We start from the raw sequence: 25,128 nt of genomic DNA, 5'->3' as shown, positions 1-25,128 counted from the left end.
ATCTCCAGCTGAAACAAAGGGACGCAAGTGGCAAGTGATCAGGACCCGGTCTGGGTCACTGATCAGCAAAGTTCTCACTGTTTTTTTTGTTTGGGTACCCCCCCGCCATGAAAAGTCCATTTGGTCAGATGTCTCCATGGCAGCCTCGCAGGAGGGGATGTTCTGAACTGGTGGATGGCAGCCAAAGTGGCTGCTATTGGCTAAGGGGCACTTGGCACAGTACACCCAGCCCTACCGCTGCCTGTGTATAATCTCAGGAGCAAGGAAGAGGTGGAGAGAGGCTGTCTCCTCACCACATCCCACCTTTTCATTTAGGCTGTGCTGGAAAGGAATTACTCCCCCTTAAAACAGCCTCAGTGATTTCAGAGGAAGAAGGCCATTGGAGATTGGGCAGCAAGAGCCCCCAAGATGAGGATAGCCATCCTCCTGAGCCTTCTGTTCCACATGGCAGCTGCTTTTCACCAACTGTGAGTGACGCTGAACTTCTGTTTCAGTTTCTTTCATGAAGGCATCAGTCTAGGTAGATGGACCACATCCTATGCCATCAGCTCTTGTGCTTCCTGGTCTATCAGATCACCCTAAAGGGTGGCTGAGTCATTTACCTTGCCTCCCATGCATTAGATTGACTCCTGTGAGTTAAAATACAAGCCACCTTTTCTGGGGGCTTCCAAGTTAGACCTTAGGCCCAGGGATGTTTGCTTCTCCAGTTGCCATGCCAGATCAAATCACTGGTGTCTAGACTGCAAGATTGTTAGGCCACTTCTTCTGAAGACTGCAAGGGATGGTTTTGGGGAGTTTAGGAGTTAACTGCAGTAAGGGATTTGTAAGAGATTATAGGGCTGTACTTAAGCTAATCGAGCAGAAACTATTTCTAAAGTTATCAGTGAAGCAATGACTTTGCTGGGTTCATTGTTGCTTTTGATTATTGACTGCAGCTGTGGCACATTGCTGAGGAGTTCTGCAGTAGTGGGCTGCTGCAGGGAAGCTCTTTTGGTCTCTGAGCCCTCAACCTGATGCCATTTCTGATGTCTTCTTTCCCCTGCCCCAGACATTACCTGGTGGTGATCCCTGCAGATCTCCGCTATCCATCCACCCAAGTTGCCTGCCTCCATATCACCTGTTATGAAGCAAAGCTTCAAGTGAATCTAGTCCTGGAGCGCTCTGCAGGACGTGAGCTCTTAGCGCAAGAAACTATCCAGAAGGAGAAGACTTTCATGTGCGCTAAGTTCTGGGTGAGCCACTTGAGGCAGTTGGTCAGCACTGAATTCCCCTTCTGAATCTAATTTTTTAAATTGAAAGTTATGTCTGTTAGAGTCTACCACACTTCTGGATACATAAGAGGAACCCACCTGTTTCCTTCTTTTCCATCCCAAACCAGATGAAGCAGCTTTAGCTCTTCTCTGAAGGGCTTGCCCAGCTCCACAGCTAAAGCTTGGGGAAACAGTGGTTTGCATGGCATGCCGCAGTTTCTGTAGGAAGTCAGGCAGCAACTCGGCTCTTAGTAGATACTGAAGAACAGTTGGGTGGAAATGGATGTGCTTGTTAATTTTAAACAGCATCTTGGAGCTGATTCATTGTTGGTGAGAATTTAGCAAAGATCTAGGATAAGGCAGGCATGCCTAAACAGTATCCTTTCTATTATACAGTATGTTCTGTGCTGAGGCTGCGGGGGTCTTTGGTTGCTGGATTCAGGAAGACCTTCTGGTTGTCTTTTCTAATCTGCCTTTATTACTTGTACATGCTGGGTAGTTCTGAAGGCCTAGCATTTAAGACTGTGCTACAGCTCGACCTCTCTCCTTTGATTCTCTGCTACCATCTCCCATCTTTCTGGCATCTGCCCATCTTCCTGACTAAATCTGAAGACTCAGAGGTGTCAGGCACCTGCTTGTCACCAGAAGCAAAATTCCTTAACCAGTGAGAAAAAGGATAGATTCCATGACATGCAGGGCCTCCTGCTTTCATGTAGGACTGAGTGAGATCTGGATGTGATCTGGATCCAGATATTGGAGGGGATGTCGTAGGACAGGTGGAGGGGAACTGGTTAGTTCTTCCACTTTACTCTCAATTCCTGCTCAGGGCCCCCAGAAGATTACCTGGGCGCTGTGTGCTCTCCTCTCTGTGTACAGGTTGCACCTCCAGGTAATGGCACAGAGGAGATTGCCACCGTCAAACTGATCATCGCAGGCGAAGGCGTCAATGTCGAGGAGAAGAAAAAGGTCCTAATCCGCAAGGCCAGCAGTGGTACCTTCATCCAGACGGACAAGCCCATCTATCAGCCAGGGCAGACAGGTGAGAGCTGCAAATGGGAGCAACCACGGGCCCTCGGCTTTCTGCTGGTAACACCATATGGAAAGCCTGCAATTGCCTGAAATTCATGGACAGCCCTAGCAGAAGGCCTTGAGACAATGTTTCTTGTTGATGGGATGTTTTCAGTGGCTGTAATATCCAGCTTGTAGTTACTGTGAAGTTGCAGGAGGCAGTAGGTCATTATGGTATCTTACATGTGGGAATGTCCGTGTCAGATGTTATCACAAATGTGTATAGAATGGAGACAGGAGCTAGGGAAACAAATAGAGCAGGGGTCTGTAGGGAAGGACTGAGATCTGATAAATATATTCCCTGATTTCCTTGCCTTCAGTGAAATTTCGTGTCGTGACTCTGGATGAGGAATTCATTGCACTCAATGATTCGGTAAGCCAGCCCTGGGGGGCTGTGGAAAAGGCTACCTTGTCCCATGCGTGGATCCTACTTCCTTTCTACCCTGCGTGGATCCTACTTCCTTTCTACCCTGCTCGTCTGCCAAAGCTCCAAGTTTTCCACATTCATCCCTGGGCCAGGCTTGATGAGTGTCCAGAGAAGAATAGTAACTCAAGTAAAAGCTGGTAACTCAGGAAGATGGCAGAGGTGTACATGTCTCTTGCTCGTCTTGGTAAAATGGTTGTGCAAACACAAGCACGAGACATACTGATTCCTGATGTGATGGTGTCATGTGGGGAGTGAATAGTTTGCAAGTCAGATTTTCCTGCATGTGTGGTGGGGAGGGGTGCTCTTAATCTGGCTCCTACAAGTTGGAACATGGCAAATTCTGAATAGACATTAGGAGAAACTTTTTTGTTGTGACAATGATCAGATTTTGAAACAGGTGCCCAGAAAAGGCATTTTCATCCTTGGAGATGTTCAAAACTTAGCTGGAGAAGGCTATGAGCAATCTGCTCTAAGAAGACATGCTTCAGCAGGGTGTTGGACTAGATGACCTCCAGAGGTTCCTTCTAAACTATGTGATCCTATACCACTGTAACCCCATCAAGACTGCAGCTGAGCCACAGCTAGGTCTGTTTGGGTAGTGAGTTTACCTGATGGAGGACTCTGCCAGGAAGTCACTAGCAAGTGCTGGGTGACCTCCAGATTGGCTTTTCATTTCCTTTTCTCCAGTCCTTACCGTAATGGACCCACTCAGTATTTCTCCTTTTTGGTGACTTTTGTTTTACTTTATATCATTGTAGTGCTCTAAGTTTCCAAATCACTAGTTGCACATCCTTCAGAGAAGGCCCTGCATCTGAAGTACTTTGTATGTGTTGCTGGCATGTGTTTCTGTCTTCTAATGTTTTTGCCTTTTCCTTCCCCCCAGATTTCCCTGTTTCTCCAGGTAAGTGATGCTGAAATCTAGTGTTGCAGTAATGTTGATGGCAGCCATTTCACTGGGCTGTTTGTATTCAGTTCCTGGTAAATTTTACAGACTTCAGAGTGGAGTAGTAGAACTTCAAGAGTTCTTAAACTAACTTACTCCTTACAGCTTCTTTTTTATGCACTTACTTGAGGTTATGCTCCCAGTTACTTCAGTAGAAATCTGAGTTATTCTAGATTTGCAAGAGTATAGACAGATCAACTTAGACCTTTACGAAAAAAGTTAAAACTGTGAAGGATCTTTCCTTGAGATCAGAATTTAGGTAAGTGTAGAAGGAGACTCACATGCTGGGAGCAGAATGTGAGCATTATATTGTGTTCAAAATTTCTTGACTAGCCTATACCAAACCTGATTCCTTAGCAATAAAACCTGATAGTCTTGCAGCACTGAAATCCTGAAGCTCGATTTCTATGGGATATGAATCTGTGAGTTGCTGGAACAACTGTTTCTTCCTTTCTTATGAGTGTAGGACCCTAAGAACAACCGGATAGAGCAGTGGCTGAATGTAGTCCCCCAAGATGGCATTGCAGATTTGTCTTTCCAGCTAAGTGATGAGCCTCTGCTGGGGACGTACATCATCAACGTAACCAATGCGAAAGTGTATGGCAGCTTCTCCGTTGAGGAGTATGGTATGAGCATGTGGGGGATATGTCTGAGCTGCAGAGAGGACCTTGCACTCTTGATCCAGGAAGCTGGGTGTTTATTCCATGATAACCATCCTGGGAGCAAATGGGAAAAGTAATAGCATCTGTCATAGAAAAGAATCTGAGCTGAGGCTCAGAAGAGAGACCACTTTGGGACCTTGGGTCAGTGTATGGGAGAAATGTTGTGCATGGCCCCAGACCTGTGACATAGCTGATTCCTGCAGATCTCTGTGTCAGACAAAACAAAGTCATTTAGGATGGGCTTTTCCAGAGAGTATCAAGTCCAGGGCCATCCCACTTCTCTTTCATCCCCTAATTAACTGGGTTGGGAGGCTAGTCTTCTCTCAGTGCAAATAGCTGTCAGAAGTGCACAGACATGGACATGTTTGAGTTTTAGTTTGGGACAGAGCAATCAACCAGGGACAACACACACAAATCTGTTAATGAAACAATGGAAATCTTCCCTTTCCCCTTCTCACAACCTTCCTTCTCCATTTCCTGGCTCCTATTCCACCATAGTCTGTTTTCATGTTGATTCTCTGGAAAGGCTGTCCCTGGCCAGTGTTTCCTACAGTCCTCTGTTTTTCCCTTCCAGGGCTGACAAAATTTGAAGTGATCTTTGAGGTGCCAAATCAGATTTATGCACTAGATAAAACCTTCCCGCTCCGGGTATGTGGCAGGTGAGGACTCTGCTTGAAGGGATGGCCCTGTGTTAATTTCTGGCCTGATGAGCACAAACTGGCTAGGTAACCATGAGGAGCTCAGGGGAAATTTACTACACTTCGTTTATGGGAGGCCAGAATCTTGCACGGCAGCTGTTTGCACTGTAATGCAAGACAAAACATTCCTATAACTATCCTTCTGGTACTCTAGTGCCCCTTTTCTAGAAACACTCCACAAGTCTCTACACACAAAACCTGGGGGAACAACCTACCCTTTGACAGGCAGCCATTTGTGGGGCAGAACGTGGCAGATGGTTGGTGCTCATCTCCCTGCAGAACAAAGTCATGGGAAATGAAGGGAAGCTTTTCCAGATTATGCTCTAGTGGAAACTAGAGAGAGGCAAAAAGGAGTTGCCCCAGGTACAGTCTAAGGACAACGCTAGGGTCAACAGCCTTATGTAAAGGTGCTTTCTTAATGAAAGGCACTTTCTTAATCACCCATGCTTCTGCTCATAAGATGATGCATGCCTTCGGCATATCCTGGGGTTGTTGCAGGTGATGCTGATGTAAAGTGCAGAGCTGTGTGCTGAGTCAGCACCTACAACAGTCTGGTTTCCCAGAACAGATTAGTTTGGCCTTAGTTATATCACAGAGTCCTTGATCTCCCATCACTGCAGTGCCCTAGCCTGACCCTGCTTACTGGGGCAGGGCTCCTGGGCCTGCTGTATGGCCGCCACTCTTGTGCTATATTGTGAGTATCTGTGAATAAGTGGTCTCTGAGGCTATGCAAAGCAAGCCCTGTGTTCTCTCACTATGTATGACTGTCTCTTTCTTTCCCTGCTCACCCAAACAGATACACCTATGGGAAAGGTGTCCAGGGGATGGTTCATGTGAACCTTTGTCAGAAGATAGCACCCTTCCTGCCCAGTGCTTCAAAACCTGATCTCTGTCAGGAATTTAACAACCAGGTGAGATGCTTAGCAGGAGCTGAGCAGTATTCAGAGACTTTTGTGCTCAGCCCCAGGGTAAGGCAAGGCTGCTGGAGGCTTTAGCTGAAATAGTAGTGATGTTACCCTTTGGTTTTGGCTGCTTGGCCACTGGTCTGCTGGTGCTGCCTCTTAGTAACTGTGCCTGGTGACTATGACTGGGTGTCCATCATGTGCCTGCTCCACCTCCTCAACTGCTATGTCAAAAGGCAAGCTCCCTGAGAGCGGGGATTTGCGCTGCTGTTTCTGCCCTATTTGGGTAACTTCTAACGTAAGTGCCTTGCTCAGACCTCGTTTCCTCTCTCTCTACTTTCAGACAGACAAGACGGGTTGCTTCTTCACAAACGTGAGTCTGTCCTCTTTCAGCCGAGACTTTCGGTATTATCAGGACAGCATAGTTGTAGAGGCCTCGCTGGTGGAGGATGGCACAGGTAACTCTGGAAATGTCTCTGGGAAGAGGCATGTGAAGATGCACTAATCTTAGCACGAACACTGGAGACTTTCAGGCTAGCAAGGCTCTGAGCTTTTTGAGCCCATCGGGGCCTGCCATCTAACTTCACAGATACAGACAGAGCCACCAGTTCCTGACAGCATAACACAGCCACTCTGAGTGCCTGCGGTCCCAGGTGGTGAAGGTTAGGGACCTCTCTAAGGGTTAGAAGTAAGTGGAAGGATGACTAGATACTCAGAGCCCTGGGCAGATCATCTCCATGGTATGAAATGTGTGCAGCTGAACATCTGCATCAGTATTGCCAGTGGGTCACTCTGCAGGGAAATTGCTGAGGGGTGCTTGGCTTCCTTGCTCCCTCCCTTATGTTTCTGTCTTGCTGCTTTCATTCAGAGATACACGTCAATGCTTCCCACAAATTACTTATCTCCAAGATTGGCGGGATGGCCTTGTTTGGTGATGTGAATTCTTACTACCACACTGGAGAGATGTACAGGGGGAAGGTAATTCCCAGTTACAGTCCTTTGGAGGGGAGATGGTGAGCAATGCCTTCACAGTGACTGTTACGTAACGTCTTGTCTGACCTCACCTCCAGCCAGGGGCTTGGGAGGGCAGGAATGACTCCCAGAGACAAAACTCTTGAACTGTCAAAAGTGAGAAAAAACCCCAAGACTGCCATTTGCCAAATATGCCTTGAGTAGTAGCAGGTATGAGGATCCATATGTGGGGTGCAAACCCAAACATCTGGAATTTCAGCAGCCGGGAGGCCTTCTGCTGTGAAGGGGTAGAGAGCATGGGGGTGAATGAACACGGCAGTGCAAGTGATAATAGGAGGTGACCAGCAGCAGTGTTGGTAATGTTGTCGGTAACTGGAAGGGTGACCTTGCTGTCTTTGGAAATGCCACTCCTGACTCGGAGAAGCAGGAGATTCTGTCTGCTGATTAGACTCTTTTGCACTTCTCTTGCTCTCAGATTAAAGTCATTGACTACCAAGGCAAGGCACTGAAGCACAAAAAAACCCTCCTCATAGTAAGCTGCGGTGAGCAGCAATTTAAGCAGATGTACATCACTGGGGACTCTGGGACAGCTTCATTTAGCCTGAACACAACTGCTTGGAACAGCACCCTGGCCTCCCTGGAGGTAAGTGAGGAAGGGTCTGTCTTTTTGGCAGGGGTACACATGCATCTCAGAGCTATTTATTGCCCTGCAGACATCTCCCCTGTTCCTTCTTGAAGGACAGTAATTCAAACCTGAAACACCTCAGCATGTTCTGGATCTTAGCTTCCTCTGAGAGCTTATTCTCTGGATCCCTGTTGCATTCCTCATGAACTCTCCACACAGAGACCTGTGCTATGGTGTTGCTCAGACCTGATCTGAGCTTCTTACCAAGCTGCAGCTGGGGTGATTTGCAGCTGACTTGCTTAACTAGAGAAATTAACCATGGGTTTTGTTTTGTCTCACCAGGCAAGTGTCCTGCATCAAGATTTGGATAAAGAGCCTGGGACAGTTGATTTGAGTTACCAGCGAGCCTCTCATTTCATACATCCATTCTACAGCACGAGCAGGAGTTTTCTCTCTATTGTCCGTGTGCCGAAAACGATGCCTTGTGGTAAAAAGCAGGCTGTCCAGGTGGACTTCAGGATTTACCAGGAGGACCTGGAACATGGGCCCAAACGTGTCATTTTCTCATACTTTGTGAGTTTCTGGGGAAGTGCTAGTGGGTGATGGCTCAAGGCACAAGATCAGCATCTCCTACAGATTCAAGCCTGATATGTGATAGATTTGGCTCAGCCCAGGACAGGCAGCTCATCCCACCATCATGGGGCTGGATCCTGGTTTCGATCCTGGGGCTGCTGTAATAGCAAGAAAGGCAACACGTTTCTTCTGGGCTATGCACAGGTGCAGGGCAGGTATTGGCCTTACCTGTCCTCCCCCAAGTCTCTTGATCCCCTGAGCTCTCCCTGCTACCTGAGAGTGAGTAAAGCTCATATCCCTCTCCCTGCCCCATTTAATCTCCAATTTCAGGGTTACTTTGATGTGCACAGTGGTCTCAAAGACTGTGTAACTGGTATTCCCTTCCCTTTCTGTATTCTTCCTTAGGTCACAGGGAAAAGAGGGATAGTCCATGCAGGTCAGAAGACTGTTTGGGTTGGGCTGCCAAGAAGTAAGTGCACTCTGCTGTTTCATGTCTAGCAAACAGTCGGTGGTCTGTGGTGTCCTGTCTTATTTGGATATGTGGCATAAGCCTCTTTGCAATTTAGAGCTGGCTCACCACTTTTCTGTTGCATCAAGCAGCATGCCTTTCCAGCTTTCATGTTTCCTTTACCCTCCTGCTTGGTACTGAGAGAACAATATTCAACATTTCCCAGCCCATAGGCTCATCCTCTGTTTTCTTCATTTTCAAAGAAGTCTCCTTTTGCTGCCCCTGCAAGCAGCATGAAACTAAGGCCTTACCCTCTATCAAAACTCTCCTGCTTTAATTTTCAATTGTGTCTAAAAATAATCTTTGAGTAGTTAGGATGCCACACCTTATCAGTTTGATGGGTATTGACTCACTGTTATCTACTTCTCCAGCTTTTTTTTTTTTTTTTAAAGCCTAAATAATAAGTGCTTTGGAATAAAGGTCACCTCTTTGTTGGTGATGGTATGGGAGATGTTTGGTGATGGGAGGCTTTGAAAGTTATCTGAGACTCTCACTCTTTGTGGAGCTAAGCTTGAACTCCAAAGAGCTGTTTCATGTCCTTAAGGCAATGAACAGAATCAGGAAGTCTTTTGCTGGCCTTGAATACCAGATCCAGAGATGTGCTGATTGTTTCAGTGGTCTCCAGAAATCTCCTTGGTCCTGAAAGACTTGAGGAAAAGAATTAAACAGGCACGTGCAGAATGGCAAAAGCTGATCAGAGTACATTTTCACTATCGAATCTATTTTCTCTTCTTCCTTCTCTCCTCCATCTAGTGCTGAAAGGGTTCTTCTCCATCCCTCTTACCTTCAGCTTGATTGATGCTCCAGCTCCAAGACTTGTTGTTTATGTTATCTTCCCTAATGGAAAAATCATTGCTGATTCTGCCATCTTCAGTGTCTCCATGTGTTTCAGAAATAAGGTAGGATTTGTGTCTGAGGCCATGACTAAATGTGTGAGAGTGTATGTGTCTGCTGTAATGAAAGAAGAGACTGAGGAATACATAATATGTGTAGCTGTGTGTGGCTGATACTGTGTGGGATGCTGTCACGTGAACTGCAGTATGTGAATGGTAAAGCGTGCTGTGATGTATGGAGCAAGTACATGTTGAGCATTGTGGGGACTGCTGCAATGTTTGGGAAAGGCAGAGAATTGCTGTGTCTGTCTCCATAGGCTTGTATAGCAACTGCAATGGGGTAGGATCACAGTAACCCAGCACAGGTTATTGGTTTGATTCCCGGGAGAGCTCAAGGCTGCTCTGCTGCTGCAGCAGACACTTACACTTGTTAGTATGTGGTGTTGGGAAGACAGCTGAAAGTGGCCAATGGAAGAAGTGCATTTTACTAGCCATCCAGAAAGGGCTGAGCACTTGTGGTCATTGTGACATCCATGGGAATCTGCTGTGTCTTGCACTCCAAAGATGAACTTCTGAGGACTGGCACTAGCCCTGCTCTACAGCTGTTTATCTGCCACGGACAGTCAGATTCAAGCAAGAACAGGAAGCACTTCAGGAAACTGAGTCCAACCCCACAAAGAGCCTGGAGATAAGGACTAGGCTTATTTTTGATCTGGGGCTCCAAAAGGAGCAGAAAGTCAGCTGCGTGAGGTGTGTAATCATGGCTGGCTGGTTTGCTGGGTAAAGAGAACGCTGTGTTCTGACACAGGAATGTCTCCAGTACTGTTAGCTGCACACACTGATGGTTGCCCCTCTGCCATCTTTCCTGTTAGAATCTCAATGTGATGTTTTTTTAAATACCTTCTGGGGGTCTGTGGGAGATTCCTCAGGTTTTCATCCAAGGCAAGTTCCAAGGACTTGCCTAGGATGGAAACTCTCTTCATGTAGGTTCCTTCACTGCTCAGGAAGCGACCAGGTGGCCAGCAGCAGAAATGTCACTTAACTATTGCTTGCATTCTTCCCATCCAGGTGGAGCTGGGCTTCTCAACACCCCAGATCCTTCCTGATTCAGAGGTTGGTCTCCACCTTCTGGCAGCTCCTGGGTCCACGTGTGCTGTCTGGGCTGTGGATCAGAGTGTCCTACAGCTGAAGCCAGGAGAAGAGCTCAGCAGCTCCTTGGTGAGTGAGCCTGCTCCAACTTCTTCCCTTCCCTTGTACTGACACGAAGAGGGAGGCAGACAGACAGACAGGCCGTTGCATCTGTGCAGAGCTTACCTCCCAAGGAACTCAAAGCACTGCCCGAAAGGATCACCAGCACTCTGTGTGGCACGGGTAAGGATTAGGGGGCATGCGTTAAGAAAGAGGCTGAACATCACTCAGAGCACTGGTGGTAAACGAGCTTCTGTTGTTCTGCCTCCTGTTCAGTTCAGCAGGTTGCGCCAGCTCTATTAGAGGAGAGCCAGGAAAAAGTGACAGTGAGCCTGGGCTTTCTGGCATGCGTTCATGCACGGTAGCCAGGAACAATTCAGACAGGCTTGGATGTATGACAGGAAGGAAATGCCAGGTTTTATTTGTGCTGATTTTTTTTTTTTTTGCTTTTTCTTGCTTTCCCAGATCTATGGGCTGTTCCCATCTGTTTATAACTCCAGGTATCCTCGCCAAGTGTCTGAAGATGATCATTCATGTGGGTTCCCAAATTCTGATGAGCCCGATGTGTTTACAGCATTCAGGGTAAAAATGGTTAATTTGATGAGTTGGGATAATTCATGAATTGAGGGAACTGTGGCCCTCTGACTCTACCAATATCCTAGGAATGCTGTTACAGACAGTACAGGGAACAGGCCCAGTTTAGGCCCTTGTAACTCACTTGTTATTTGAATAAGTGACTTGAAATTGTTGACCAAGAATAATTTTTTGTGCGGTTACTGCACTTTGGTTGTGTGATTCAGGATGCCAAGGATGATTGGTTGCTTTAATTGAATTTCACATAGTATGCTTAATCTCCATAGCATGAGCAATTGCACTCTGCAAGCTGAGAAGGCATAGTACCTAAATGACCATGTGTTTGAAAAAGAATAAATTTGTCTGACTCAGGCTAGATGAATTAGCTCAGAAAACCTTGTTTGCCCATTGCTGAGAATCTGAATAATTCCCTTTTCAATGAAGCAAGAGAATGCTTTGCCAAGCCAGAGGACAGCCAAGTCCCCACTGTGTGACGGGACAAGAAGGCACAGGGTAGAGAGCAGAGAGGAGAGGACAAGCTTCTGGTGCATCAGTTCTTTTATTTCCTGCAGGAAATGGGGTTGAAAATTATGTCCAACACCAATATCAAGAAACCCAGAGTGTGTCCAACCACGCCATCAACAACTATGCTGCAGGAAACAGTAATGTTTACTTCCAGGCCCATGTTGATGTTCGCACAGCCCCATAAAACACATAACAGTAAGCATTTGCCAACTGTTTCTTCTTACATGGGATGCTCAGTCTTTCATGTGAAAGCAATCCTGGGTTTGAGCTAAGAGGCAGTACTTGCTGTAATTGCAAATGGAGGAGCGAGAGTGTTCCCTGTCTCTGAACCTGTTGTGCTAGTGTGAGGCTGCTTGGGGCTCATGGCTTCTGGCTCTGAAATGTTAGTCAGCTGTCTGGATCCCAGGTCTCACCTCTGAGGTGAGGGAATGGTTGCCCTTCCCTTGGTGCCTACAAATGCAAGTAAGGCCCACAGCACCTCTACTGTTTGAAATGAGGCAAGAAACTTTAAAATTTGGGATAGCACCTTCTGTTCCAGTGCTGTCCTTCCCAAGAGCTGACCGGCTGACCTGCAGCCTGAGCTGGGCTGGAGCCCCTCTGCTCTAAACCAGGGACTGAGGACCCTGTGGTGACCGGATCTTTGTTATTTCCAGCAGAGCATCTGACCACATCTACCTATCAGCCTGCTATGTTTTCACCTGTTTCTTCAGCTGACGAGAAAGTCCACAAGCACTTCCCCAAAACCTGGATATGGGATTTGTATTCTGTGGGGTGAGTAAACTGAGCAGTGGGGGTCTAGTCTGGGTGGCTTAGTGTGACTGGGAATGGCAGCAGATACTCAGTTTAGATCATAAGCTGCTGAGGAAGATGTCTAAGGATGTATGTCATGGGGCTCATACCTGTCAGGTTGTTTCTCATCAGAGCTGATGTCTGCATCAAATGCATTTTCTGGTACTAGATGATCATACAGAAGTAATGTCCATCCATGGGAGGTGGGAAGATAGGAAAGCAGGTGTGGTGCAGCACAACAGCTTGGTTTACTGCCTACACTCTGCTTGTGGTAGCCCTGTGGGCTGGCATTTCCCAAACTATGCTCACAGGATGTATCCTGGGATGCAGGGGAAGCTGATCTACACAGAAGTCTGTAACAGGACTACGAGTTGTGTCCTTGAGAAAGGTTCAGTGAGTACACAGGGTCTGCTGAGGGAGCTTTTGGAGATTTTTCATCTCTGACTTCAAGAATTTCTTGTCTGGAGACTGGAGTCTGCTCAGGCCAGATGCCCCCATATCTGCCCTCTCCCACCTTCACTGTCCTTTCAGCTACATTCATCCCTTCACTCCCTAGCACCAGATATTTCCTTTGTGATTTATCCACCAGACCGATCTGTGCAACCAAAGGTCTCTGTGTTGTATGTGTTGCCTTCCTGTATGTGCCTGGCAAAAGCAAATGTCTCCAGTTATTGGAGTCAAATAATATAATTAGCTTTAGCTAGGGCTGGTTTTGTCTGCTGTGGTAGCAGCCACAGAACAGTCTGCTGCTTTCAGAAGTTGTGATGTGGGCACAAGCCAAGTCTCTGCCCTGTCTTCATGTTGGACTTTAAGCTGTCAGTGTTGCACAGGAATGTGAATGGCTGGATCTGTTTCTTCTGCTAAGTTCTACTGATGTTGAGCCAGTCTTGTTGCTCTTCTGGTATCTGGTTGTCCTTCCCTAGGCCAAGAAGAATAAAACTACTGACATCTGTAAAGCATTTTTAGATGCGCACGGGGCAAGTGCTGAGAAAAGCACTGAGTGTGATTGATGGCATCTTGCAGCCATGTAACCTATTGTCAAAAATGTTCTGCTGATATAAGCATCTGAGGCAGGCGTCCCTACTTCTACAAGCGCCTACTTGTAACCTTACAAGGGCTACAAGTTCAGCAGAGGTTAGGGGTTAGACTGAATTTAGGGAATGGGGTGCACTGGAGAGAGTGGCACGGACTAGGTCACCTGGTGCTGCGTACAGCAAGATTCAGTTAAATGCTTCTGTTGCTGTCTACTTCTCAGTCCCAGTGGGAGCACAAATGTCACTGTTACTGTGCCTAACACCATCACAGAATGGAAAGCAGGGATGTTCTGCACAGGACGTAACGGCTTTGGACTTGCTCCAACCTCCAGCCTGCTTGTTTTCAAGCCCTTTCTTGTGGAGCTCACGCTGCCGTCTTCTGTGATCCAGGGCGAGACCTTCATCTTGAAGGCCATAGTCTTCAATTACCTGCAGCGATGCATGAAGGTAGGTGAGCCCTGATAGGGTCTACAAGAAAAGCAGGGTATGGGTAGGTAGGAGATGGCTGAAATCTATGGCCTGTGATGTTTATCGTGTTACCACCTGCCACCCCTGCTGCCCCTTCAGATCCAAGTGACCCTGAAGGAGCTTACACACTTCCAGCTGAAGCCATGCAAAGGCTGTGTCTACAGCAGCTGCTTATGTGCCAATGAAGACAAGACCTTTCAGTGGACCGTCACAGCTGAACAACTAGGTGAGAAGAACAGGGAGGTGGGGTGGTGGAATTTAGAAGGGATGGGACCAAGGTGGGCATGTTTTAAAGGAGTCGACATGGAGAGAGGAGTTGTTTGCCCTGTTAACCAGAGTGCTTGTTTGCATTCATCCTAAGGTCATGATTACTTGCCAGTCTGTGCTAGCAGGTACAGAATCATGTAGGGCTCTGACCCACTTTTTTGTTGTCAACAGGTGACTTCTGTTGTATTACTGGGAAGTGCTTCCTCAGAAGATGTTTTATGTACCTAATTGTGTGTTATTTTCAGGGCTCGCGAACATCACCCTCACCACAGAGGCTGTGGCCACCAAAGAGCTCTGTGGTGAAGAGATACCATTTGTCCCAAACCAAGGACAGAAGGACACGATCACCAAACTCCTTCTTGTCCGGGTCAGATAAACTCTTCTGTTACCCAGACCTAAAAGGGCTTTGTGCAATTCCCAGATTTTGTGCAGGTTAATTTTGAGAGTTAGCCCTTGCTATTAAAGGTGTATAATTAGAATCTCAGGGCCTGATCTGGGCCTGACCATGAGGGCTGATGGATGTGGGAGGTAGAGGGGTATCCTCCACTTCATACCATGGTAAATTTAAATATGTACACTTTTTTATGTCCTTGTTCCTGAGCTCTCTTCTGAATCTTACAGCATCAGTTTCACAGGCATTCAGAAGTTATGGTATGTTTTCTTATCTGAAATGAAAACGATTGACAATAATTTACATTTTTATGTGATAATGATGTTACAACTTTCCAGTCTGAATCAGGATTTTGCCCATATCTATTTCTAATCCACTTGTAATCCTGTTTCTCTTCTGTGCAATCATTATAATGCTACTTTCATGTGCTCCAACAGCCAGAGGGAGTGTTGGTAGAAAAGGCTCACAGCTCCATCCTGTGTCCCAAAAAAGGTAGATTATTTTCTTTTTTCACCCTGCTCATCCCCCCCTTTCTGCCTAACTACCTCCTGGTTCTTTCCGCGTGCTGAAATATTTTCTCCATCAACACAACCAAGCTACAGAAGCATACTCTAATTGTGCCAGCTAGAGCTTCCCCTGGGTAAGATGTAAGGTCCAATCTTTTAGCATCAGCATCCCTGATACTAAGGTGATAGCTTGAGGCCTTTTTCACCTGTGGTAATAAAACCAGTCTACTGTACATGGTGAGGCTGGAGGTCATGATTTAGGATTGCTGCTCCTGTCTTGAATTTTATGGTGTATGACAGGACCATTAGCAGATTTTGAGAGTATGAGGCGCATTGAGAAGACATACCTGCAACTGAAATCTGAAATGAGATGGAATAACTTTTGTAAAGAAAAGCAAGAAGGTGGCTTTGACCACAGAGGGTTTCCAGGAGAAGATCCTCTCAGGCTCTTTAGAAGGAAGGCTGTGAGGATAGCGCAGTCACAATGAAGTTGATGGAGGGAGTTCAGGGTGGAATGGGACAGGGGTTTTGAGGTCGTCTGCAACCTCTGTGACAGGAAAATGGGATGTTAGCACAGAACAGTCTTGAACAGTCTCTGGGGATTTTGAAGGCTGTTTTCATCAGAATCTTTTTCTTTTTGTCCTCCCCACACACCTAACCCTGCTGGTGTCAGGGAATCCAGCACAGGAGTCTGTGTCCCTGATGTTGCCTCTAAATGTGGTTGAAGGTTCAGTCAGAGCCACCGTCTCCGTCACAGGTAAGGAACTCAACTATGATAATACCTTTCCAAATCCCATATCTCTGAGTTTAGCCCTAGGAAGGCCCAAACCCAGAACTCCACTGTGTGGAGGGTACAGTGGCACTGATAAGCTGGCTGGACAGAGGTGTCCCCACACTGCTGTGCAGGGGCTACCTTGCCTGATGCACTGCTGGGAATGGGTCACAGGTAGGAGGAGATGAATCCCCAAACCTCCTGCCCAGGTGGTGGTCAGGGTGCCTGTGCTCTGTTCTAGGTGACCTCCTGGGGACGGCACTGCAGAACCTGGACCACCTGGTGCAGATGCCTCACGGCTGTGGGGAGCAGAACATGGTGCTGTTTGCCCCCATTGTCTATGTGCTGCAGTACCTGGAGAAGACAAGGCAGCTGACCCCTGAGATCAAGGAGAGGGCAACAGGATTCCTGCGCAATGGCAAGGACAACAGACCCACCTTGCTCCTCTGCCTTCCCCTGTGTCCAGCCTACCAGTGGTTGCCTACTCCCCTTCCCCCCAGAGCACTCAACCACTTATAACGTTAACACCACCCCATTCATTCCCTGCACAGTGACCTCACTGAGAAAACCATTCTGAGCACTAATGTCCTATCCTGCTTCCCAGGGTATCAGATACAGCTGCAGTATCAACACCCTGATGGTTCCTACAGTGAATTTGGTACCAAGGATGAGTATGGTAATACTTGGTAAGTCCTCGGCTCGCTCTCTGCTGTCTACCTACTGTCTGACAGCCTGGAGGTGGGCAGCTTTCTGCTTCTTGAATCCTTTCCATCCTATTGGACCCAAAGTGTACCAGATGCTTTGTGAGCTAGGGCATCCCACAGGTATGCAGCTGTCCTTGGGATGAACTGTCCTCGGACCAGCAAATAAGGAATAGCAGAACAATAGGTGAGGAGAGACCCACCAGTTTTAAATTCCCACTTTTTTCTTCCCCTCAGCTTCTGCTTAGATTCTTTCTTTCCACTCATCCTTCCCTGTCATTCACTCCATCTCTTTCTGCTTCTCTCTTCCCTCTCATGCCTTTTTTTCTGTTCTCTCTCAACCAGGCTGACTGCATTTGTGGTTAAATGCTTTGTCCAAGCCAAGTCATACATTTTCCTGGACAACAGGATCATCCAAGCTGCTCTCACCTGGCTGGAGTTCCACCAGCTTCCCAATGGTTGCTTCAGAAATGTGGGCCAACTTTTCCACACAGCCATGAAGGTAGGAACCAGAGCACCTTGAAGGACAACTCAAAGCAGTTCTTGCTAAGTGTACTGGTAATTGTTTAGTTCACTTTCCTGTATTGTTCTGCTTTCTTGTGCAGGGGCAAGCCAGGGATAGGTGAGACCTTTACTGAAAAGCTTCAGGTGTTTGTGTATTAACTCTCCCAGCTTTTTGGGTGTTTATGCTTTTTGTAGGGAGGTGTGGATGGGGAAGTCCCCTTGGCTGCCTACATCACTGCTGCATACTTGGAGGCAGGAGAGACACCAGAGGTAAATATTGGGATTCTTTGCCATGATTTTGCCATAAGATCTGAACCCTGAAGAGCTTAGTTGCGTCACTGAAGCAGACAACAGAGTGTCTTGGAGAGGTTTGTGGACAAAGTAATAGGGTGGGGGAGGAAGAACTTAACACTTCTCAGGAAAAAGCCTCAACTATCCCTTGTGGAGGACATTGCTGACAGGGGAGAAGGTGAATTTAGACTGCAGGGAGCCACTGGAGTTCATGGCTAGATATTATGCCCATTTCCCAGGCTTTGGTTGCTCATTGTTGCTCCACTTCCTCCATTCTCCTACCCCCTTGTACTACACACAGCTGAGAGCTAGTGTGAGTTGTTACAGAGGAGAGGTCAGTGTAGCTGCTCCCACAGTTAAGTAAAGAGCCATAATGACATTTTTAATGTGTTTTAGCTTCCCAGAAAGTGGAAGTCTGGGAATGGAGTGCTGTAGGGAGATACATGTGAAGTAGGACAGCTGGAATTGTACACCTAAGTAATAACAAGAGGGAATTCTTACACATGCTAAAGATCATAACTAATTACTCTGTGGTACTGGCAGTTAAAAAAATATAGTCAACTTGATGCAGAAGTGCTATTGCTATAGACTTTGAGAAGAAAAATTCTCCAGAAATAAGAAAAGTGAAAGAGCAGTGCTTTTCACTGCAACTGAAAGCAATGGGCTTAGGGGAAAAAAGCAAGACAGATGGAAATTAACATTCTTTCTGGTAACAGATGTCCTTCAGGTCACCTTTTTTCACCACAAGGACAATTAAGTGTTGAAACAGGTTGCCTAGAGAGGTTTAGTTGTCTCTGTCATTGAAGGTTTTCAAATGGTTAAAACCGGTTAAAACCCTGAGCAACCTGGTCTAATCTTATAGCTAACCCTGCTTTGAACAGGAGGTTGGATTAGAGACCTTCAGAGGTCCCTCCCAATCTGAATTATTCTATCATTTGGTAATTCTATGAACTGTCTGAGTTTTGGCTGACTTTCATTGAGGAGGCTTTTCATGAAACTGGATGACAAATATTTGACATGTACTGCACTCTGCAGCAGAATGAAACAAAAGGACAAGGACCTTCATCCTGGTATAAAATTAACAAAGAGTTTGTTGTAGGTCTTAGGAACCAGTTTTGTCATTTGGGAAGGAAAGCAAAGAGTCACTGAGAAGAGACCAGACTGTGCTCCAAATCCCTGAGTAAAACCCTGAAAGGGAGACAAACAGGACCTCAAAGCAATTTGCATGATGAGCTAGTGGAAGCCACTCTGTCCTGAATGAATCCATGGAGGTGACTTAGTGCCCTGATAGTGGTGATGATTGATAGAAAATTTAGGCTACCACAGGGTAGGAGACCTCATGGGATTCCTTATGTTCCAGAGAAGATGACAACAGTAGTAGCTCAGAAATGATTGTCCATGGAGTGAGGAATGATTTGTTGCAGAAGCAGGTTTGTTGATGTGAAAGTAAGCAGACAGTGATTCAATTGGACATACACGCATAAACCATTGTTTGAAAAAAAGATGCTTGTGATAATGGAAGGCACTCAAAAGTACCAACAAATAGGTAAAAATACAAGTCTCACAGTAGTTATCCTAGCCCCAGTGAAGGAATTTGCTGAGTAGGTCTGTAGGTAGATGAAGTGCGAAACACAAAGCACGCCATAGCACCCAGGAAAAGAGTGTCCTTGAATGTGTTATAAATGTTTTTACAAAGAATACACAATCACTGCAGGTGAAAATTCTGAGAGTTTGAGCATGTCCTGCTAATGCACTCATGATGTTCAGAACAGACCCTACTTTCCCTTACAAGCATACCTAAAAGGCTTGTAAAAGTCATTAGGAGTTAAAATGCAAGGAAAAAGGTTGGAGATATTTTACACTGTCCTGAATGAACTTATCTTAAAGCATGGTTTGCATGACAAAAAATCTAGGCAGATACAAACAGCTCTCTACACCCACTCTGTGTTGGAAATTGATCTCTCAGAACAAAACAGATTGTTTATGTTGACTGCAGAAACAAATGACGTTTGTAGAGTAGCAGTTTCTTAGCTGGCACGTGACTGCTCCCATGGAAGCTAAATGCACTTAGGACTGCTATTGTCAACACCAGGATGAGCACAGTAAGTGTGAAAACACTTCCAATAGAGTGGCACACTCAGTTCTTGTGTTAGTTTCACCAGAAGACACCAGAGCCAGATAAGTTATAATACATGTCAGGCTGTTCCTAGACAAGGTATTAAGATGTATGATAACAGCACTTCACAGGTGGTACATGAAGTGTTTTTCACTTGAAGTTTGGTAGTTGTACAAACATTAGTGCTGTTACGTCCATTTTAACTATCTGAGAAAGTGAGACATTTAAGAAGGAAAAGGAATAATAAAGGAGCCTCTGAATAAATTCACAAATGTAATTCTACTTAGGTCTGTTCAGTTACAGAATACAAAGGTTACTGCGCTCCTTGCAGTTATTATATTTAAGGGCAAATAGAAAAGTAGGACTTTTGAAATGATGGGAGCTTAGCTTACTGCTTCTGCTGGGCTTCAACAGAGAGAGCAACCAAAAAGCATCAGTTAGACCCTGGGAACTTCTGGTACTCCATGAGTAGATAGTTTGAGCATTGCTGAGAATTGGTGACTTCATCCAGCAATACTATTTCACCATCTAGAGAGCACAAAGATGACACAGACATAACCTTTTTCTCTTTCCCTTAAGGGAAAGAAGAGCATGTCACATGTCAGAATAAATCTCAAATGTAGCACTTTTGTGATCCTTATAGCCAAGTGGCCACTGGAAGAGGAGAAACCACAAAGTGCTGTAGATGCACACAACCACTGCAAGCTTTTGGCTTATGTTTGGAATAGCATAGCTGAACGCTGGAACACAATGCTGCTGAGACCAGTGGGTTTACTGCCTCCTCCCAACAGCAGTACAGGTGTTCCAGGGAAAAATGGAAATCCCAGCGACCTTGTAAGGCACTGTAGAGGTGAATTGAACATAGTAATCTTGGTCAGCAGGCTGGGTGTAAGCATTTGCAATTGTGCATTGTTGCTCTTGTTGTGTTCAGACTTGGAAAGTAAGGTGTGGTGGTGTTATTCCAGCAGTAAGGCGTTCACTTCATTGAGAGCACACTGCTGAAACCCATGACCAGCTTGGGACGGTCTGTCAAGCACCTTGCACCAAGGGCTGGAGACACTGCTTACTGGTGCTGCACTGATACGGGCTCAAGCACAGAGACACCTGGGGGAATGTGTGGGGTGCTTTCTGTGCTAATGCATCCTTCTGCCTGTGTACCTCAGTGTTTGCCTGCCTCACGTGTCTTTGTGCGTGACCAACACCCGTGTAACTCTTCTCTGTAGAGTACTGTGGTGCGCAAAGCTCTGGGCTGCATCGCTCCTTCCCTTCCCGAAGCTGCCAGCACTTACACTCAGGCCCTGCTGGCCTACACCTTTGCCCTGGCTAAGGACTCTCAACGCACACAGGAGCTACTTGATATGCTTGATCGAAAGGCAATCAGAGCAGGTATGGGAACCTCAGTGCCAGGTGAATATCAGAGAAGGGACAAGTGACCTTTCTGAGCCCTTGGTTACATGCAACCTTGGAAGGACCACAGCCTTTTAAGTCCTTCACCAAAGAGAGTTTTCAGACAGCCAGTCTACAAACTCAGGGTATGTGCTGGCAATAGCGTGGTGTGGGTGCTGATCTCCTTCAACCCTATCATCCTTTTCTGGTACCCAAAGTGGAATCTGGGTTCCAAGAGAAGTGGGCTTTCTTATGCAGGAGTGCAAAGCGCCAGAGAGGGAAGCAAGCTGGCAAGCTGCCCCGCTTCTTGTTAGTCCCTGACCCCTAGGACTGGCTAGTGGGTAGCTAGCTAGTATCAGGTAGTTAGTGGACCTGACAAACAGGACAATGGAGAAGTTGGATGTCTGGGAGGTACTGTGTATGCAGGTTATTGGCATACTAGTTTTTGTATATCGCCTCGGTGTGTAATATGGAGTGTTGGGTATTGCAAAATATTGGGGTTGCAGTTCACCCAGTGACATAATGACCCAGCCAAGAGGCATTTACTCAATCATCTTCGTAGACACAAGGCACTGTACCTCCCAGGCCTCAGGATTTCTTTCTTAATGCCATCTACTCCCTTCCTTTCCCAGGTGGGCAGATCCACTGGAGTCAGACCTCATCCAAGTCCAGACCCAGCACCAGCCCTTGGTCACAGCCACTGTCTATGGATGTGGAGTTGACAGCCTATGTCCTTCTGGCCCTGCTTTCCAAGCCAAATGTCACAGGGTCTGATCTCACCACAGCCTCTGGCATCGTCACCTGGCTCACCAGGCAGCAGAATGCCTATGGAGGGTTTGCTTCAACACAGGTAACTTGTGGTCGGGGAAGGTGATGTTGCTTGAGAAAGAACCTCTGCACAATCTAGGCACAATTTATGCAAGTGTGAATGCTTTGAGGAAAGGAGCCTTTGTATATGGAGGTCCTCAGGACAGCGAGTTCAAGTGTCTTCGGGTCTCAGAGCTGCAAATGTAATTGTTTCTTCCATTTTAGGACACAGTAGTTGCCTTGCAGGCCTTGGCGAAGTATGCAGCACTGACATACAGCACAAAAGGGGTTGCAGAAGTGAGGGTGAGGTCCCAGAGAGGCTTTCGGAGGAGGTTCCAAGTCTCCTACCGGAACCGGCTATTGGTGCAGGAGGCAGCACTGACAGAAGTCCCAGGAAAGTTCTCGGTGCAGGCCCACGGGAGCTGTTGTGTCTTTACCCGGGTAGGTTCTTGCAAACCCTGCTGTGACAACCCTCTGCTCATTATCTTACAAAACCCAAAAGCCTCCATTGCAGCTCTAAGCAAGGAAATGTGCATTAACTGAGCTTTAATCCCAGTCTGTTGCCAATGCAATAAACCTGTGTGCTGTAGGAGACTCAGAGACAGAATGTGTCCAAATGTGAGGACAGTGATGTTTCCATGGCTCTCAGGGTACTGGAGGATGGAAGTGTTGTATAGTGGTCCCACTGCTGTGTGCCTGACTTGCACAGTCTCAAGGAGAAGGGTGAGGAGAAGGAGCCCAAGCTAGAAGGATCATGGAATGTTTCCAATCTGAATGACCTTTATTTTGGGTACTGGGATGAGTGTGCTCGTGGTGTATGGTTTATCCAGTCACTGTCTGGAGTCTAATCTTGAGGATTAGAATAGTGAAAAAAAGGTGTGATAGATGATGTTGAACTAATTATCCATGTCTTATTCTGTCTTTTTGTCTCTCTCTGCAGATGGTGCTGAGGTACAACACGCCCTCCACACAGGTTTCCACATCCTTTGCCTTGCGAGTGAAAACCGAGCCAGCCAATTGCACCGATGATGATACACACTCTGTTACTGTCTATGTCAATGTCAGGTGACTCTAAAGACACAGCTCCCCTTGGGAAGGAAAGCCAGGCATGGCTGAGGGGTACTTCTTGGCTGCAATGGAGGTACCAGGCAGTTTCAGCAGAAGGTCAAGATGGAAAAAGAAAGATACAAGTGTCTTGGGGGAAGGGGAAATGTTTCTGAGGGCTTTGGTTCCTGCTAGGGAGAGGAGTGCAAGTAGTGAGTTCAGGTTGGGGATACTCAGAGCACCGCAGCCATCATCTGCCACCTGTGAGAGGGAGCAGTGACTGCCTTGGCCCCGGTACTGGCTGGGCTGCCTGGCTCAGGGTCCTGCATGCAGGATATGGTAGTGGGGGGAAGGGGAAGCTGAGAGAGACTCTTTTTGATCTTCTCCCCCAGGTACACTGGGAAGAGATCCACTTCCAGCATGGTGATCGTGGAGGTGTCGCTACTGTCTGGATTTGTCCTGGCTCCAGGATCTGGGATGTCTGTAAGAAGCCTGGAATCAGATGGTGGTGTGCTGTCAGTGGGACCATCCATGCCCAAGGAGAGGGGGAGGTTGCATAGGAAGGTGTTGCCTGTCTCTTGAGCAATCTCACCATCCCTTCCCCTCTGCCACACATCAAACATGAACATGTACTGTTGGCTCTCTCTTTGTGCCATGAGGATGGTGATCCTTCTGACCCAATTCACTCAGCATATCCTTGACAGCTAAGTAGCCTAGGTTCCTGTCCTTGGGTTTTGCAGGAGCTGAGTGGCCCTGCAGGGAGATCAGCCTGAAGGGCTGAGAGCCCAGAATAAGTCTGGAAGTGAGTGAATGAGAATCTTCCCACTCAACCTTAGATAAACCTTGTTGGGATGTCTCACACTTGCTTTTCAAAAGACCCAACTAAATTGCTTCCTCTGCTCTTCTGTCCTAGCTGCAGCATTGGCACCCTGTGAGAAGAACTGAGAAAACAAAAGGAGGTGTTGCCATCTACTTGGACAAGGTATGTATGTGCTACTACAGAAGCTGCAGGAGTGGAAGACAGTGGCAGAGTTGTGTGGAGGATCCAGGACTGGGCTAGCAGAGCAGGATATTGAAGATTCATCTTGAAGTCCTGCCTTTGACTCCACAGAGTTGTTATTGCTGATCAGTAGGATCAAATTCAGGTGAGGAATAAAGAGAAGAGCTTGTAAGTGAAGTATCATTTGCTCTTCTTCCCCAGCTGAGCCATAAATCTGAGACGTATGTCCTGCATCTGGAGCGGGAGATTGGGGTGACCAACCTGAAGCCAGGCCATGTCAGGGTCTATGACTACTACCATCCAGGTGAGCGTGGGACCATGGGGTGCCAGGGCTGTCTGAGTGTTTGCACTTGCCTCTGTGCAAGGATAACTTAGGTCTCTCCTGTCTTGTTGCAGAGGAGCAGGCCCTGGCTAATTATAATGTCTTCTGCATCTGAGGTAGGTGTGAGTCCCTTCCTCAGCCCCTGTACAGACCTAGCAGCCTTGTGATCTTTCCTCTGCAATCCAGCTACCTCTCTCTGTCCCAGAGGAGCCCTGTATATCTCTGATTCAGCATGTTCCTTTCGTCTAGCACTATATCTGGAATTCCTTAGGCCTTCAGGGGCTTTAATCTCTGCCTTATTTTCTGGACTTTGTAACGTAGTCTTTGCTGGATTGCCCTGTAGGCGGGACATGAAGTGTTTAACATGTGGCCATGCTGTGAAGGACCAGTCACGTGCATTTTCTGGCACTCTCTGCAGGGTTCTCTGGGCTGGTAGAGTGCATGGGATGCCTGCCAGCTGAGTGGCAGTGCTCATAGATGGTTTGCACTGTTCCAGAAGAACTTCCAAGCAGAATACAGTTTCAGCTTACACTGTTCGGGTATGGAGAGTCGCACCTCTTCCTGGGAAGAGGCTGAGATAAAACAAGATCAAACCAGAGAAACCCTTTCCTTTTAGAGTCCTTAGCGAGAGCTGGGGCTCCCTAGTTGTTAGCATCCCAGAATTAATAATTTGGGTCATATTATTTGCTCTCTGGATTACACCTCCTCTCCTTTCTCCAAGAACTTGGTCTGCTCCCTTACTGTCCACTGTTTCAGCCCACAGGGATCCCACTAGTGCGAGATGCCACAGGACAGCAGGGCTGCTGGATTATTGCTTCTGGTATGAGGGGGCGTGCATCACCTGGAAAGTCACATCTCAGTGGGCTGGGGCAAATCTCAAGTTGGATTTCAGGACTAAACCCAGCCCAAGCCATCCTGCCCATCCTGACAGCCATTTCCTGGTGAATTCTTTGGGGTGTCTGATTAATTCTAACTGTTTTAAT

General features: G+C 47.0%; 1 protein-coding gene across 1 annotated transcript; it reads left to right on the top strand.

The window, feature by feature from the left end:
• The first annotated feature begins 382 nt into the window (after nt 1-382).
• On the top strand, nt 383-25,128 carry LOC129208712 (alpha-2-macroglobulin-like protein 1). The gene is made up of 36 exons (XM_054831915.1): nt 383-467; nt 1,049-1,232; nt 2,127-2,289; nt 2,639-2,691; nt 3,629-3,646; nt 4,155-4,314; nt 4,925-5,009; nt 5,845-5,959; nt 6,294-6,408; nt 6,819-6,928; nt 7,398-7,565; nt 7,890-8,120; nt 8,526-8,589; nt 9,382-9,527; nt 10,530-10,679; nt 11,115-11,231; nt 11,795-11,942; nt 12,401-12,518; nt 13,792-14,017; nt 14,138-14,264; nt 14,551-14,672; nt 15,134-15,188; nt 15,876-15,959; nt 16,216-16,392; nt 16,579-16,660; nt 17,021-17,177; nt 17,375-17,449; nt 20,810-20,972; nt 21,605-21,822; nt 22,005-22,220; nt 22,720-22,844; nt 23,216-23,306; nt 23,737-23,805; nt 24,025-24,127; nt 24,220-24,261; nt 24,902-25,128. The coding sequence occupies exons 1-35, from the start codon at nt 409-411 to the stop codon at nt 24,258-24,260; spliced, it is 4,335 nt and encodes a 1,444-aa protein (XP_054687890.1). The 5' UTR covers nt 383-408; the 3' UTR covers nt 24,261; nt 24,902-25,128.

Source organism: Grus americana, chromosome 1 (assembly GCF_028858705.1).
Source record: "Grus americana isolate bGruAme1 chromosome 1, bGruAme1.mat, whole genome shotgun sequence".
NCBI classification, from domain to species: domain Eukaryota; kingdom Metazoa; phylum Chordata; class Aves; order Gruiformes; family Gruidae; genus Grus; species Grus americana.
The sequence above is the reverse complement of the archived record's forward strand: the minus strand, read 5'-3'. Positions and strand labels throughout refer to the sequence as shown.

Coding starts and splice junctions, on each gene's coding strand:
- LOC129208712 (XM_054831915.1), top strand. CDS start 409: ATGAGGATAGCCATCCTCCTGAGCCTTCTGTTCCACATGGCAGCTGCT. Junction 7,566..7,889: donor GCACCCTGGCCTCCCTGGAG/GTAAGTGAGGAA, acceptor TTGTCTCACCAG/GCAAGTGTCCTGCATCAAGA. Junction 23,307..23,736: donor CTCCAGGATCTGGGATGTCT/GTAAGAAGCCTG, acceptor CTTCTGTCCTAG/CTGCAGCATTGGCACCCTGT.